The sequence below is a fragment of the Anabrus simplex genome, chromosome 7 (assembly GCF_040414725.1).
Source record: "Anabrus simplex isolate iqAnaSimp1 chromosome 7, ASM4041472v1, whole genome shotgun sequence".
NCBI classification, from domain to species: Eukaryota; Metazoa; Arthropoda; class Insecta; order Orthoptera; family Tettigoniidae; genus Anabrus; species Anabrus simplex.
Genome location: NC_090271.1, coordinates 193655255 through 193672428, shown reverse-complemented (window position 1 = coordinate 193672428; position 17174 = coordinate 193655255). Strand labels below are relative to the sequence as shown.

Genomic DNA, 17174 nt, shown 5'->3' with positions numbered 1-17174 from the left:
GGAACAAGTAAATGGAGCAACGCGAGGACTCAGCTAAGGGCCCCGCAGACCACGCTCTCATATTAAAAGCCCCTTGGGCTAATGGTGGAAAAGATTTAGATAATACATTGACTAACACAGGAGGAGAGCTGGGATGGGGTGGAGCTACCTATCTAGATGGTAAAGGCGAGCTCGGTTTACCCAGAAGGACGTGGGTGAGTTCTCTGTCCAGAACTCGGTAAGTTTATACACCCAAATAGGCACATAGACCTGTGGTTCACACAGCCATACCAAGAATAAATACCAGAATAGTTCCTGGAGGCAAAAGCAGCGGGGCAGCGGGCTAACCAACCTTTTTGTTAAAGCACCCAGGTTAAGTATAATGGTAGCCTTTACCTAACACACCTTCAAGAGCCCTAGTGATCTGTTTGGACATGGCTTCATTTTCATTATTAACACGGGGGTGAATAAGCATACGAATCCTTGTGTGGTATTTTCTATACAACCTAATGAGGACATGGAAGGCGAAGGTGTGATTGGAGAGATGAAATCGACGCGACTGGCCCAGTCAAGTGGAATGACATCAGTAGCGTAGCCAGGATCCATTGATCGAGATAAGGGGTGTTATAGTTACAAAATTATGATAGAACATAATGAAGATTATTGTGGGTCTGTGGTGCGCGCATGCACGAGTGTCATATGGACACTGACACAAGTAAATTATGTTGATATTCAGATTGCAATACCGGTAACAATAGCGGTGATTGTGGGGCGGGGGGGGGGGAGGGGGCGAGTGGGGGGCAGTCACCCCCCAACTTTGTGCAGAAAACATGACATTTTTATTCCATTTCAGCCGAACCCCCCGTGGCTCAGGCCGCAGCGCGTCGGCCTCTCACCGCTGGGTTCCGTGGTTCAAATCCTGATGTGCTGGACAAAGTGGAGGCGGGACAGGTTTTTCTCCGGGTACTCCGGTTTTCCCTGTCATCTTTCATTCCAGCAACACTCTCCAATATAATTTCATTTCATCTGTCGGTCATTAATCATTGCCCGAGAGTGCGTATTAGCAGAAATACGCACAAGTAGTGGAGATTTTGCTTGTACTGCGGGGAAGGGTAGCAGGGGTATACTTTTTGCCAAGGTCATAGACACTGAGGTATGTTTCACCCGATTGCCGCGCTCATTCGTCAGTGTGACAGTCTCTTTAGTGTCTGCTAGCTTCTTTGTCTGTAGTCAAATACTAAATTTCTTAAATTGTGTAATTACGGCGCACTTCTATTTAATTGTAATAAATGTGTAATATTGTTCCTTTGGTGAACGTTTTATTGTATAGTATTGAATCAAAATCTCAAAAAAACTATTGTTACCGCACTTAAGTTGGTAAAATATCAACCTTTACCTCTCTGTGGAAATTCGCTCAGAGAGATTACCATTTTGTACCGCTTTTTTTAACCAGTTTTGATGTATACCGCTATATCCCAAATACCCAGTACTGTTTGTTGTCTGTATTTATTTTTTTCCCCGGCATTTTAATTCTCATTCGCTGCTACTGCCGGTACACTACAAAATCTTACATTAAAATAACAAAAAAAAAGATCAATGTGAATAGTTTTACGGCGAATGGTATGTTCAGATTGCGATCTAAAATCCAACTTTCAAGGCTTCTTAGAAAATAGGTTCATGAAATCTGTTGGTATTACAATTTTGTCTCTGTGAATTTTCGAAAGGGTGAACCTCTTGAATCTTCTGTCACTTGTTTATTGTCAGTTTCTCTTTATTTTCTTTTGCAAAAATTCCATGGGGCATGCGGGGGTGGGGGTGGAGGTGGAGGTGGGGGCTTCCAATCCCCAGTAACCCTCCCTTGGCTACACCCCTGTATGACATCCAGGCTGAGCTAGCGGTCCCCAAATTACCAACATAAAGACAAGAGTTACTCTTCTAAATCATATAATTGTGCTGTTCTGGAATTTCGTACAATATTAAAGGATTCTCAGTGCTTTTATTTTGAAAACAACAGCTGCGTCATGAATGAATTGTGAAGGTAGGCCCATGTTGCTCGAGTATTAGCCCGGATGTTTTGACACAAGCTTGCTCGTCCTTGTAGCCCGCTGCGATTATTCGAGATGAGTGAGGAACGCATGCGCAGACGATCTGCATTCTTGCTGGCACGAGTCTATATTTGTATTGGGAAGGCAGCCCCAGGCATTCGAACGCCTAGTAAGCGAGTACTTCCAGTCTTGAGAGCCACAATCGGCCAAAGCGGAAGAGCATCGCTCTTGTTGGCAGGCAGCTGAAATACTGGAGAAAGACTGCGTTTCTCATTTTTCACATCATTCAGATGAGAATGATGATGTGGCTGTATGCTGTATGCCGACTAAATGGTTCAACTGATAACAAACTCTTTGTGACCAATTATTGAGACTTACAGCCTGATAATACAGACGTAGTTATAAAATTGAAATTACCGAGAAATAATTTGGAAGATATTTGTTGAGTATAAACTGTTTCACGAAACAGGTTGAAGATATTGCGGCCAACAGCTCCACACAATTGTTAGGGATGAAGCCCTTTTCCTAACTGATGTTAGCGTTTCTCAATATTGTGTGTCTAGAAACACAACATGGAATAACGAAATAATTACCTAAATACAGCAATAAACTAGTCTTGCAAACCATTTATCCTTTCTTTTTGCATCTGTAGATTAAATAAATAAATAAATAAATAAATAAATAAATAAATAAATAAATAAATAAATAAATAAATTCAGTGGCACATTAAAGTAGACCCTGAAAGCAGACCAAAGACCGGTGTATAGCCTACCTTTACTGTCGCAACTATTTAAACATGTTCTGTTCCATAAACCCTTACAAACATTAATGTTGAAAAAAATATGCATATGAAGTGTATACAGAGGAAAATATGGTTACTGTCTGGAATTCGTTATATGAATCAATAAATTGTGGAAAACAGCTTCTGTGAGTGCCATATTGAGAGAAAGATTTTTGGATGGTTTTCGTCGCTAACCGATAGCTTTTGTACTGAAAATTACTTTGTCCATAATTGCTTATTATCTTTCATTTATTAACTACCCACCGCGACATAAAAGAACAACGTTTCAATCAGTAGCACAACCTCCTTTATGTGTGGGTGGAGGGTATTGCTTCCAAACTTGGTCAATCTCTTCTAAACTCGCTCGAGTAGTGGTTAAGAATATCAGTAGATTTAATGATAATTTTAAATAACCTGTTTAGGTTAACGTGAATCCATTCATGTGTCACATAACGACTTTCATGTTGTTTTTTTTTTCCTACATGTAGGAGCGAAGTTAAACGGAATGTATAAATTGTTGCAGAAAATAGTACCTCATGACACATTTACTGACTTTCTTACAGTTGTACGTAGTTTTGAAACTGTAGAGTCTTAATGTAACATACCACCCTCATCTTGTACATGGGAGTAAATTTTGTTTTCTGTTGCGAGATTGAAGGTGTGAATGGATCATCCCACTGCGGGGAGGTGTGGTTGTGAAGAGAGGCTCGCCCATCTGTTGAATTCTTGGCACGGTATCTTACAGAATGGCGCAAGGGTTAAGGGCACAGAGCATTTTGAAAAGTGATGCAACGAGTCAAATAAGAGCCAGGCCTTGTCACGGTGCTGAGTGTGTTTTTCCTTCGGGTAGGACAATGAGGCGAGAAATGGCGGCGATGTAGCAGAAGACAGTTGTTCTCCGGGCATTTAGGTCAAGCTCGGCACAGGACAAAGCTAGCTGCTGTCTGGATGCCTTCCAGAACACACGGTCCAATTCACAAGAGAAATGTGGACTTCAAATTTCTATCAGATATCACGATCTGTTACTTTGTTTCACAGAATGAGATGAGTTATGTTGAAGAGCAGATCATAGCCACTCGCTGGCTTGGTTTATTATAGAGTTTTGCTTTTGATCTTGTGTAAACTACTTTCACTACAGAGAAGATTTGCTGAGAGTGTGAGACTGGAATGCGAAAGTCGTAAAAACTGTCACAAAAGAGTAAAAAATGGCCTACTTAAGAAGCGCGCAAAATAAACATACACATTGCAAAATTGTCACTACTTTTCTTCTAGGCTTCACTATGAACAAAGCATTATGCTGAATGATCAGTTAACATAAATGTCATAATGTGTAAAGAAGAAGTCACTATGTCTTAGGTTTATATATTGTTAAAAGTTACAGCATTGTGATATTTTATGATTTTTTAGACACGGGTGTATGAAAATGAGGACTGTTTTTTGACATTTCTTGAGAGTTGAGGGGCAAAAATTGTCATTGCAATCGTGTTTGCCTTAAAGACTTAAACTCTCCAGGAATTAAACTTACATACCATTTTAATAAAGTATGGATGGAGTTTGAGGACGAATCCAAAGTATCGCCCAACAACCATCCAGTTTAATATAAAATTATATGTGTAGTCGATCACTAACAAACAGCGAAATATTCATGAAATACGTTCAAGACGTCCGCTTTTAGTGCCGGAATTCTAGTGTGTTCAACTGATGACCGGTCTATTTTGTGTCATTTTGCGATATTATACAAAGTATTTTTTAGTATCTTAAAGTAGCCTACTTGTTTTTTCTATTAGATCAATGTGGCTTAGATTGTAGAGGGATTGACCTCTGAGTCCAAGGTTGTGGTTTCGACCTTCGGTCATTCCGGTGGTACATGAAAGAACTCAGATCATTAGATTTACCAGCATGGAAAAGAACTCCTCTGGGACCAACTTTATATCATCTTGGTACCCCCTAAAACGGTACAAGTAGAACGTAAGACTGCCTCCCGGTGAATCCCCTAAATGTTTGGTAATGTCTGATACGTTCTTTATCAAACCAGTAATTATTTATGATGCCAATGAGCTCATCTCGGCGGTACAGCCAGTTAGTCATTGTCACCCTGTTCCCTTGACAGCCAGTTCCACCCCTGTTGAATTCCTTGTCGTTGGCTTCCAGCAATCTGAAGAACACCTGTAGGACAAACTTATGATACCCCGGCATCTGATAAGAACGTCATTAACTGGAACAGTCGTTAGACAAGTAAAAATGAGCTTTTCTTTATATAGCAGTAGCCTACATTTATATTAGAGACAGACTATACATCTTCATTGAGAGCGTCGGCTTGTGACTAGACCTCAGCAGTTTACTGAAGGAGGAGTTGCTCCTCGCTGTAATGGCAAGGCCTGTTCTCGGTTGTGACAACATTGCCGGAGAAAATAGATGTTCTACATTCCGTCCAGTACTGGGCCAGCCCGTACCTCTTTGTTAACATTAATGAAGAGCTGCTACTATCAGATAGTTTCACAGGGAACACTGTTCCATTGATTCAAATTTTTCAACCGTTCATTTTCCCTACAGACCTTTAAATGTTCAAGCTACTGAGCGAGATGATAGCACTGCGCGGGTCGTTTATCTTTAAGCTTTGATACATGACAAAGTGGGTGCAGATCCCTGTTTCAGCAGCCCTGAAAACCATTTTCTCTGTTTTCTCATTTTCTCACAAGGAAAAGTTCGGGCTGGTACTTACCTATCTTCCCAAATCTAACTCTTTCCTGTCGCAGCGATGTTGATATTAGGGAGTTAGGGAAAGTGTTAAAAGATGCAAGCAAGCTCCTGAGAAGAAAATCCTGCAAGTACCGTGCTTGAAAAAATTTACAATGCTCTTTTTGGCATAACAGATATCAGTTTCAGCCAACCATACTAGAGTAAGTTTACAGAGCTCGATAGCTGCAGTCGCTTAAGTGCGGCCAGTATCCAGTATTCGGGAGATAGTAGGTTCGAATCCCACTGTCGGCAGCCCTGAAGAAAGTTTTCCGTGGTTTCCCTATTTTCACACCAGGCAAATGCTAGGGCTGTACCTTTATTAAGGCCACGGGCGCTTCCTTCCCACTCCTAGCCCTTCCCTGTCCCATCGTCGCCATAAGAACTATCTGTGTCGGTGCGACGTAAAGCAACTAGCAAAAAAAAGAAAAAGAAAAAAGAGTAAGTTTATCTTACCCCTTACTGATGATACTACAGTATTAATTATGCAGGTATAATCTTATATATTCGTAGTAATGGTACCACAGTCTAAATTTGCTCATGTGCACAGGAAAATTATAGTTTTCTTAGTATTCTCTGGAAAATTTCGTTTATTTATGGAATTTATTTCATAATAGAACTGTAAATAGTCTGGGAATAAAGTAAAACTTAAGGAATAAAAATACCATTTTTGTGTGGAGATTGTAAAGTGTTTGTTACGTAGCCGAGCTGTATAAATCAGACTGGTGGAAGGGAGCTTACACACAAGGTCATATGGTGAATTTGGAACACCCTTAGGTTGTCTGAATATCATTGTAGTATCTTCATGATGTTTTTTGAGCGATTGTTTCTGTTTTTAACCATTCAAAATTACGTATATATTGATACTCCCCGAAAACGCATGCGCTGATTCTTTGTTTGAACAACTCTACTGGCAAACAACTAAATGGCGAGTGGAGCTTTCAATGATAAGAAAAACATTGTGCTTTACCGACCTCGAAGTGGGGTAGGTTATTCGACAGTCACTGTAGTGCCATGTAACTCCTTCTTTCCTCGTAACACGAACTATTGTGAGGTTTGAGAGATGAGGTACCGTTAGCAGAACTACTGGAGATCGCAACAAATTAAAATAGATATGTGCCAAATGCGGGCCTTGGTGACGTCAGTAAAAGTGCGTTGGCGGAGTGTATTCACCGAAATAATCTACAATTTATGTAGTCTGAATGCAAAAAGAGAAAGGGTTTACGGCTGGGTGTACTAAATATAGATCGAAAAGCATGCGGTCTAATATCCAGGATGTGCTGGGTTGTGTATGCCTCAAGTGCATAAACATGTCGTATATCCTCCGATAAGGAATCTGGCGGGCAAATTGAATGATGCAATGTCTATATCCATGTCCAAGAAACCACTTCTCGCAACTCGTTTACTGGAGAAAACTTTCCATTGCTCTTTGTGTTTTATCACTGCTGAGTCTATCGAGCTATCTGACAATACATTCTGCAGGTATGATACAGAGGCAGGAGTTGTACAAGATAATTTGCAGCACGTCGAAAGCCGTGTATCAGCTGATTAAAGGTACCGAATGTTTGATTTTCTTCACCTTTACCGTGTCCTTCTTTCTGGTACAGAATGTAAGTTATGATGTAGGTACGAAATATTTGTTGTTCTTCTAATTAATAATAATAATAATAATAATAATAATAATAATAATAATAATAATAATAATAATAGTATGATGAGCGTGAGAGCTAAGCGGAATTACCAGTGGCTTCTCACCAAAGTGACTGTTGTTCGAATCTCTGCAAATGTATGAGGGACTTTTTGAAGGGTCACGTCCGCTTTGTTCGGACTCTAGGTAAAACTGGATGTCCTTTTGCTATAGTGGCTACCGAGCTCGATAGCTGCAGTCACTTAAATGCGGCCAGTATCCAGTAATCGCGAGATAGTGGGTTCGAGCCCCACTGTCGGCAGCCCTGAAGATGGTTTTCCGTGGTTTCCGATTTTCACACCAGGCAAATTCCGGGCCTATACCTTAATTAAGGCCACGGCCGCTTCCTTCCAATTCCTAGGCCTTTCCTATCCCATCGTCGCCATAAGACATATCTGTGTCGGTGCGACATAAAGCAAATAGCAAAATAAGTGGCTTTATTTACAGTCTGCCCTTGTAGCGTAACGGTTATCATTATTTGCTTTCGTCCTCGGTGGCCCGGGTTTGATTCCCGGTCCTGCCAGAGATTTAAGAATGTCAGGAGCGCTTGTATGTGGTCAGTATGGTGCAGCTCACCTCCATTGGGGGTGGGCCTAAAAAGAGCGGCACAACATCACGAGGACACGAGATTACTTTACTGTATTTACAATAATGTAGAACTACAACCGTGTCTTTCTGACTATGTACTCAATTAACGTGTGCAGACATTTTGATCTCACGGCGTTTAGACAGTCTGCGTGTCAATTCAGGCGTTCCATTTGATTCTAACTGGTGGCAGAGAAACCATGACTCTGCTGGGCGAGTTAAGTTTAAATTAATTGTTTGCTGGGCTGAGTGGCTCAGACGGCTGAGGCGCTGACCTTCTGACCGCAACTTGGCAGGTTCAATCCTGGCTCAGTTCGGTAGTATTTGAAGGTGCTCAAATACGTTAGTCTCATGTCGGTAGATTTACTGGAACGTAAAAAGCTCCTGCGGGACAAAATTCTGGCACCTCGGCGTTTCCAAAAACCGTCAAACGTAGTTAGTGGGACGTAAATAAATAATATTATTATTAAATACTATTTTATCGGGTAAATACTGATTGTGTCACCAAAGCTCTTTTACACGACAACGTACGACATGGAGTGCGAATGGTAATTTTCTTTCACAAGACCACCTTTTCTGTTTGAAAAACAAGTGATTATTCGTCCTTTAATATCAGGTATCTGTGCAACATATCGGGGAAAGGTAAGCGTGTGTTGGACGGCCACGACTTTCACTACCAGCTGTGAGTTTGCTGATCGTGTTTATATATCGACAGCAGTGATTGAGGCAGAAAAACAACAACAACAACAACAACCTCGTGTGGACAGCATTTGTAGCGCACGTTTCTTCCTAACACTTGCAGCCACGTGAGGGACAACCTGGTGTCATATTCATTACTGTAGCATTTACAAAATAAAGAAGATGTGGTAGAATTGATAAAAAAATAAAAGGTGTAACGAAAGTATGGGCTAAAATTTAAAGAATATATTCCTGATATGTTGAGATGAAAAATATTGTCAGCATCGATCTAGGAATACTTTGTCTCTGAGTTGGCCGACTTTCAAGTACTGTATTAGTGTATTCCAGTGCGGTTAAGGCTACGTTATATCGAATTGTGTATCCATATACAATTTGTTTTCTCTTTTAATTTCCCGTATCAGAAACAAGCACTGATCTCAAAATTTCCCAGAATGGAACCATAATTTCACTGACTATGAATATTAAAGTATCCAAGCCTTCTCAATTATGAAATTACCGGTATGACAGCGGGTTCGTCACTTGGATTGCCACATCTTTCCAAGACGCTGGTGGCTAGTGCTCCGTCGAGACACAACTGGGCAATAACACAGGTAATTTCACAACTAAAAAGTCCTGAAGGGTTTGAGTGCTTTCAGTACTAGTTTAGTGAAGGAATTACGTTTGCTTCCATTTGTTCAGAGAGGATGATTATCTACTTAAACTTCTTTTTAAGATGAAAATCACCACCACCACCTTAGACTTCATTACGAGCAAGCAAGCTGTAAGAGAGAATTTCGGGGATTTTTATCTCTCAAGAATTGTTTATTTGTAAGAGTGTTTATTGTATAGTCTAAATATTACTATAATTTCCTTTCTTTTCTATCTACTTAGTCAATGATTGAATGTGTCGTACAGGAAAACTATGGCAATAACAGAGGAAGCTTTCTGCGTTTGATATTATGCCTGATTCTTAACATACACACATTATCATTATAGACTGTTATGCCTTTCAGCGTTCAGTCTGCAAGCCTCTGAGAATTTACTAAACGTCGCCACAATCCTCGATTTGCAACTAGTGTTGTGGCCTCATTTAGTTCTATACCCCTTATCTTTAAATCGTTAGAAACAGAGTCTAACCATCGTCGTCTTGGTCTCCCTCTACTTCTCTTACCCTCCATAACAGAGTCCATTATTCTCCTAGGTAACCTATGCTCCTCCATTCGCCTCACATGACACCACCACCGAAGCCGGTTTATGCGTACAGCTTCATCCATCGAGTTCATTCCTAAATTAGCCTTTATCTCCTCATTCCGAGTTCCCTCCTGCCATTGTTCCCACCTGTTTGTACCAGCAATCATTCTTGCTACTTTCATGTCTGTTACTTCTAACTTATGAATAAGATATCCTGAGTCCACCCAGCTTTCGCTCCCATAAAGCAAAGTTGGTCTGAAAACAGACCGATGTAAAGATAGTTCCTGATTCTTAAGAGCTCATATAATAAATATGTTCAATTCTGAAAGAGGAAGCATATTTTACATAGATACACAACCCTATTCGACGTTTACTGAAACGATGTCTCACCTATTTTCTCAACTCACGTGATTCAATCAATTAAAACGTTGCCATTATATAAGAATAGCAAACAACTTTCTCATGAAGGACACGTTTTAGGAAATTTTGCGCCGTGCCATTTGCTTCTAAATATTTAAATATTTATGTTTGTGTTATTTAACCTTCCAGATTTCTCTGAATTAGTGGTAGAAACTAAACATATACATTTCTGTGCTGAACCATAATTAACTTGAAGCTCTCTCGAAAATATCCGGCTTTTTCTCGATATGTATATATTGCACTGTTTCGCAGTGTTTGGATTTATAGTTATGAAAACAGCATGAAGAGATAGATCTTTGATCATTTCGCAATCGGCAGCGAATGAAGTGTCAGTAATGGTAGCAAACAGGAAGCGCTCTTGTGAGTGCAACAACGGCCTAGCAACCAACCGGGAGGGAAAGAAGACTTATCATCTGTGTTCCTGACGAAGTAGACTGCCATGGCCTTGTGCCAACATTCCTATGATCCAAGGACAGACGGGGCGGTTCTTGCCTTCCAGGACGACACCTGGCTATTGACGTCTGAGTCAGGGAAGCTGGCATTCCCCAGGCAACACTCATCTTGTAGATATTTAATTTCCACTGGATTTATGAATTGTTTCCTTACACAAAAAGTATGTGATTTTACATTAAAGGTCAATGACTTTTCATGGGTGTTTTGTGCATGAATTTGAGAAAGGAATGTAAATAAATATCCCCACACATCTACTCTTAAAGTGTGAGAAAAACGCTCAAGAAATAAGAGTTGATATCCTCGATGATGAGTTAGTACTTTATACACTCTTACACAGGAAAGGGTCAGAGTGCGGGGAGTGACATAAACAAATATCTTTAGAAACTTCACTGAAAGCTTTGTCTCTTTAAGCGATGGTCACAGAATGAATACTTTTAAGGAAAGGTTTTTCTTCACTATTAACTCAAGGTTTCACTTTAAGAGAAACAGTATATATATTAAGTTGTTCAGAAAGGATTTGAGACCTCTACTTACTTAGTCATGAACATCTGAATGTTAATAAAAATATATATTCAATTTTTCTTTTACAAGTTTGTAAATTATCTCATCGTTTTCATAAATACGTGATTGGTTTGGTTCCCTTTATTTTTGACCGTTCACGACCTCTTAGAATTTCCCATCGTCCCAAATCATTCAATATTAAAATGCGAATTTCATGTAGTTGACTGCCTGAGCTGAGAGCAATTCATCTCTGGGGACAAATCGAGGAAATGTGTGGGATGGTTAGTGAAAAGGAGTTGGACAGATATCAAGTGTAATGGAAAGTGATTTACCGGAGTCCAGTACAACTCCAGAACGCGAGAGGATGCTGTTGCAAATTCATGTCCCAAGGGATAGTGGTTGACATAAATAATCTAAATTTCTAGCGTCCCAGACTGATGTGTACAGTGAACTTAGTTAACAATTTAATCTTGAAGTTTTCGAAACCATATGCCACGTAATTTAAAGGGATGTCTAGATGTGAACACATTATTTTATAGTTCATAGAGAATACATGATCTCAGGGTATTCGACAAAGGCCTGGTTATGTGTGTCCTATAACTTTAAAGGTGTCATAGAGGAGATGTGTCAATATTTTGGAGTTTAACGCTTAGATTACTTAAAGTGGAAATGCATTACTGTTTGAGTGTACATGAATGTTTATTTGGCATATGTGTTTGCCAGTGGTGATGGATTTTAAATAATTTGCCTACAGAATTGAACAGTAATTATTTACAATTAGCTACTTTGCAGAAAGGAATGATGCCATTGCTATAGAGACACAAACCCGCTGCTCTTGTGAGATAGACTGTTATAAGAACAAGAATTGTAAATTATTTTGTTGATCTGAAGTAGACATGATATTTACTTAGGAGTACAGAGGATAACAACTTTGATGAGAGAAATATAGCACATTGGCTCACGATAAACACACCATCACGAAAGTGACGAGTTATGCAGGGCTATCCCTGATGGTTTGTACAAAATTCCAGGCTTGTACTTGATTTGATATTTCTCTGCAATATAACTTCTAAATGTCCTTATTGGAACAGTCTGTCTCAGAGAGTGGGCACAGAACCGATATGAAATTTAACACTAAAGCTATTTATAATATGTCTGCATGAGTCATTGAAAAAACCATATTATATCTAAGAAGAATGTTAACCTTGAATCTCATAACAAACATTTTAGGAAAGCACTTCGAAAAGGCCTCGAATAAACTTCAGCATTTAAAATAGTTACACAAAACTTGTATATCTCCTAGCTGTGGGGAGTAAATTTATGTTTTACTCGACGGCTGGTGGAGCTCTTACACTGAATAAATCAGAGAAGGGCCATATTTAGCTGACCAGCTTGAGGTTATGTTTATATAAACTTGTATGAAACTTAGAAAGTAGCACAAGGGCACTACAGATTACTTTATTTCCCCAAAATTCCATTACGTTTACGTGGTGTTGCGTCAGGTCAGGCCCAGTGGTACCATTAGAGAAAGTGTGTGCGACGTGTTTACACTGTACTCGCAGAGGAGCCTGACATATTAACTGGGATCCGAATTTAGATTCCAGATGCAACAGTTGACCGATATATATTATTCTAGGCCAGATGTAATATTGAATAACTAGAAATATATAGGACTGTTTATTGAACAAAAATCAATTCGGTTAAACTTTAAGTGACTGACGTGGTTTAAAATAACTTTTAGAAAGCGCTAAGTAATATTTGTAAGCACTTGAAGTTAAACAATTTGTTGATAGGAAAGTGGAAATTCATTTCGGTTTAGATTCGACAAAGGCAGTGGGTGCCCAGTACAATTAAGAAGAACAGATTAAACACGAATATTTCAGGTTATATATTATAGGATTTTATATGTGTTTTGCAGATAACATCATTTAAATATAACTGCAGAGGAAAGAGAAAAATACACACATCTATTTGCCTTAGTAAGCCCTACCATCTTACGGATGCAAGGGTTGAACGATGATAAGTAAATATTCCACTGAAACGAAGAGTTTTGTGTAATGAGAAATTGGAATTTCTTTGTATCCAGTCATGCTGAGACGGGGAATCTAAATAAATCGCGTGGCATCGACTTATAGTCTCAAATAACACTGGCATTTTCAAATCAATGACGTTAAAAAGTAAGATATTTTACGAATAGAAGAGAATAAAAGGTCTTACAGTGCATTGCTGTAGCCATGTAATATTTATAGGGGCATGGGAAAGTGAAGAGATACAAAAGAGTTGCAAATATTAGTAACAGAATGATTCCTACCTGTATTTGAACGGTATTCCCCAATATACCTCTTGGTTAGGTACCGCACCGTCAGAGCTGCATACAAAAGAAAAGGAAAAATACATCAGTACACTTGATATCATCAATAAATATGAATTCTATTGATAGTTACATAATATTGCGGTTTCAATGGTTTAGGAATATACAGTAGAGGTAAGTGGTGGAAATCTAGAAATGTGGAACGTTTTCCAAGCTGAATACATTTTATATGAACTAAAAAGAATCTAAAGGAAAAATAGTTAAACTCAGAATGACATGTTTCGTCCAATCAAGTTGACATATTCGCGTTCATGAATTCACATCAAAAGTACGAATATCATGTCTGAAAATATGTACAGGGATAGGTTATTATACCAAATGCAGTTGTGGTAGCTGGGGAACGACGAAAGGACGGGGAACAGAAAGTCTAAGAAATGCTATTCCACGAATCTGTGCTCCAAAGTAGCAAATATTTTCTATTATGGTTTTTATTTTACATGGGATTTATAAACTGAAGATGTCCACTCGATTGAATGAAATATGTGTTTAATAACTATTTATTTCAGCTCTTATATAGGAAGGTTTCGATATTATAAATTGTATTTGATCGACTAAAGAGGGCGATAGAGCCGAGTGACATTATCACTAGCTTCTCGCCCAAGTGCCCGCGGTTCGAATCTCGGGGAAGACGTGGGATTTTTGAATTGAAAAAATCATGTCCCTGTGGTTGGAATTCCATGTACAGTAAAATCGGAGGTATGCAATTCGTGGCACAGTAGCTGATAGTAGGCCTTGGCCTGACAATCATAGTATCACCAGTCACATAGTCCGGCTCCATGGACAGATGATTAGCGGTCTTGCCTTTGATCCAGAAGGTTCCGGGTTCGATTCCCAGCCGGGTCGGGTATTTTAACCTTCACTGGTTAATTCCATTGGCTCGAGAACTGGATGTGTTTGCTGTTTTCAGCATTAGAATTCATCAAAGGTAGGGCCCGAGCCTCACAAACGCGCAGGTCGTTTATACGGCGTCATCTCGAAAGACCTGAACCAGGTCTCTTCCGAGGCCACACGCCATTATTACCAGCCACATAAAAGAATGAGTTTGCTTGTTTTAATCATGGGAGATTCTTTGAAAGTGACTCATATTCATTCCTGATATACCTGTGCCAGTCTTGGACTAAGTAAATATATCACAAACGCTATCTCACATTTTATAACAACATCAATTTATCAAAGAGATTCTACTTCTATAAATACGCGGGGTCAAGAATATTGCATGTCTCTAAGATAAATAAGTTCAACTACTTTGTGCGACTGAAGCATGAGGGATAAAATTTTAAGATATTATCATAAAGGAGATGTTGTAGTAGTAATGGAATGTGTATTGACTGAGTTATCTTTAGCACAGCATTAAAAGACTGCTCAGAAATAGATTGTATATATTATGTCAGGTGGACTTTGCAATAACACAGCAGGTACGGGAATGCATTAGCTGATACACAACTGAGACTTAACTGAAAATCTCTTCGTATGATACTCTAAATCTAGTGCTCTTAGATGACAACGAACCCATAATTTATAGACATACAATGAAGTATAGTGCCGTTTCCAACCGGTGGAACTATTTATGAAGAGATGATGAAAGAGATAAATATTTCTTTGCAAAAGTTCCATCTCCAAAAAAATTAATTATATTATTTATGTTGGGACCCAGTACCAAAGAATCAACCTACCTTCTTTCATATTTTTTGACGTCATGTTTTGTGTTTGTCAGTACATGTTTATAATTAAGGAGCGTTAGTTCAAAAGGTGCTTAGGAAAGTTGTGGGAAAAACGCACGAAGCGTAAAATAAAAGGCACTTGGACCGTACCCATGGCCGGGTTTGGTACAAATTTTAAGGAATTACATCTTTCTACTCCGGATTGCTCACGGCAATCGATAATATTTAACTAAAGTAATGCACTTGGGCGAAATAATGATTTATATTTGGAAGAGGAATAGCATCTTTTGAACAGACACTCTCTCACTTCTCATCTTTTCTGATTGAGGTCCTGGTTTAAATGACTTACGGCAATCAATATAGTACACCCTACTTCAAGCTGTACGTCAGAAGAAAATTAACCTACATCTCTCAACCGTGTACAAGAATGAACCGAAATCCCCAGCCTGTTTCCATACATTCGACAGGGTCAGAAATATAATGAATGAAGCCCCCATCTAGCGGCGAGGATAGGAATCGTGCCGGCTCCCAAACCCTGTCGCACTCATCTGGAGCAATGCTTAATGTCTGTCAGAGTATACTGGAGAGTGTTTCTGCAATGAAAGATGACAGGTAAAACCGGAGTGCCCGGAGAAAGACCTGTCCCGGCTCCACTTTGTCCAGAATCTCACATGGAGTGACTGGGATTTGAACCACGGAACCCAGCGGTAAGAGGCCGGTGCGCTGCCGCCTGAGCCACGAAGGCTTCTGAATAATAATAATAATAATAATAATAATAATAATAATAATAATAATAATAATAATAATAATAATAATAATAATAATAATAAAAATAATAATAATAATAATACATGCTTAACTTCCCTTCATCTGCTTCATCGAAATCCTTGAATAGTTTCATCGAAAAGGAGCAACTGATTGGGCCAGGGTTCGATCCTCCGAGTGCCCAATTTTTATACGCAACCAGTTTTACTTGTAGCATCGTTAATGATATGTATGAAGAAGTCAATCAGTCGGCAATAGATCTTCATTAGACACCGGCACTGTTCTGCTCAGTTGTTTCCTTGCCTTGACCTAGATCGTTGATAATGTAGTAGGAAGTTCAGCTCGGGGAGTCGAGGAAGGATCGAACGCGTTATGTCTCTGTAGGGTGCCGCAGCTTGAAGAGGAGCATGTTGAGAGGTAGACAGCCTTCGGGAGATCAGCAGGCTCTATCCAGTTTATTTTCATAGCTTCCTGACCTTGCAGGGTCCGGAACAAGTGGATCCATTCAAAGAACTTCATTTCATTTCATGCCGTGTTGTTAATGGTGGAACTGATTATACATTCCTTCACATTAATAGTTATTTTTCGGTTAAGTAAGTCATCACTTATAAAATATTTATATGTTTGAAATAAAACAGAAGTGTTCAGGAAACGTTAACGTGCCAGCAGTCAAATTGTTAAGAGACAAGGTGATCCCTAAAAGAACATACCATGATCATAGCGATGGGTCCTCTAGTCTTACGTAGGATGCAAACCGCTGGGACGTGACCTTTCATTTAAAAAATACCGCACGCATTACTGGGAATTCGAACTGCCTTGGTAAGAAACCAGTGCTACTTGGTTATCACGTTCTGGGGTGTTGCCCTGTTCCCATATAAATGTGGGAAGATGGTGTTAAAATAGTAAGGTGAGGTAAGGGTGTATTATGCTCGAAGGCAGGTCCGAACCTCCGCGGAGGTGTGCCTGAGCCGGAGTTTACGTACGGTAGGGTGGCCAGTTCCTTTCCGCTACTCCATTCCCTTACGCCCACCAACAGCGCGTGGCAACCCATCCATATCTCGACCATGCCAAATGTTGCTTAACTTCTGAGATCTCACGGGATCCGGTGTTTCAATACGGCTACGGCCGTTGGGTGTTAAAATAGACCCCACGTAATCTGGTTGTCATCAAGGTACATTGATACATTTGCAATGAAAGGGGTAACTTTGTTTTCAGGCTAAGAATGTTTTTGGAAACTCAGTACAAATACGTCTGTTCTGAAAGTAGATTATGAACGATGTGGGTAGCGTATGGAGGATATTTTGCCAACTATCTGCCCCAG

The 17174-nt window shown here is 39.6% G+C and overlaps 1 protein-coding gene across 1 annotated transcript in view; it reads right to left on the bottom strand.

Annotated features, from left to right (window-relative positions):
* Nucleotides 1–17174, bottom strand: part of LOC136877033 (ras-related and estrogen-regulated growth inhibitor-like protein) — a 50594-nt gene that overhangs the window by 14418 nt on the left and 19002 nt on the right. The window contains exon 3 of the mRNA XM_067150835.2: nucleotides 13368–13424. Coding sequence (XP_067006936.1) covers nucleotides 13368–13424 — 57 coding nt within the window. The remainder of the gene's footprint in view (nucleotides 1–13367; nucleotides 13425–17174) is intronic.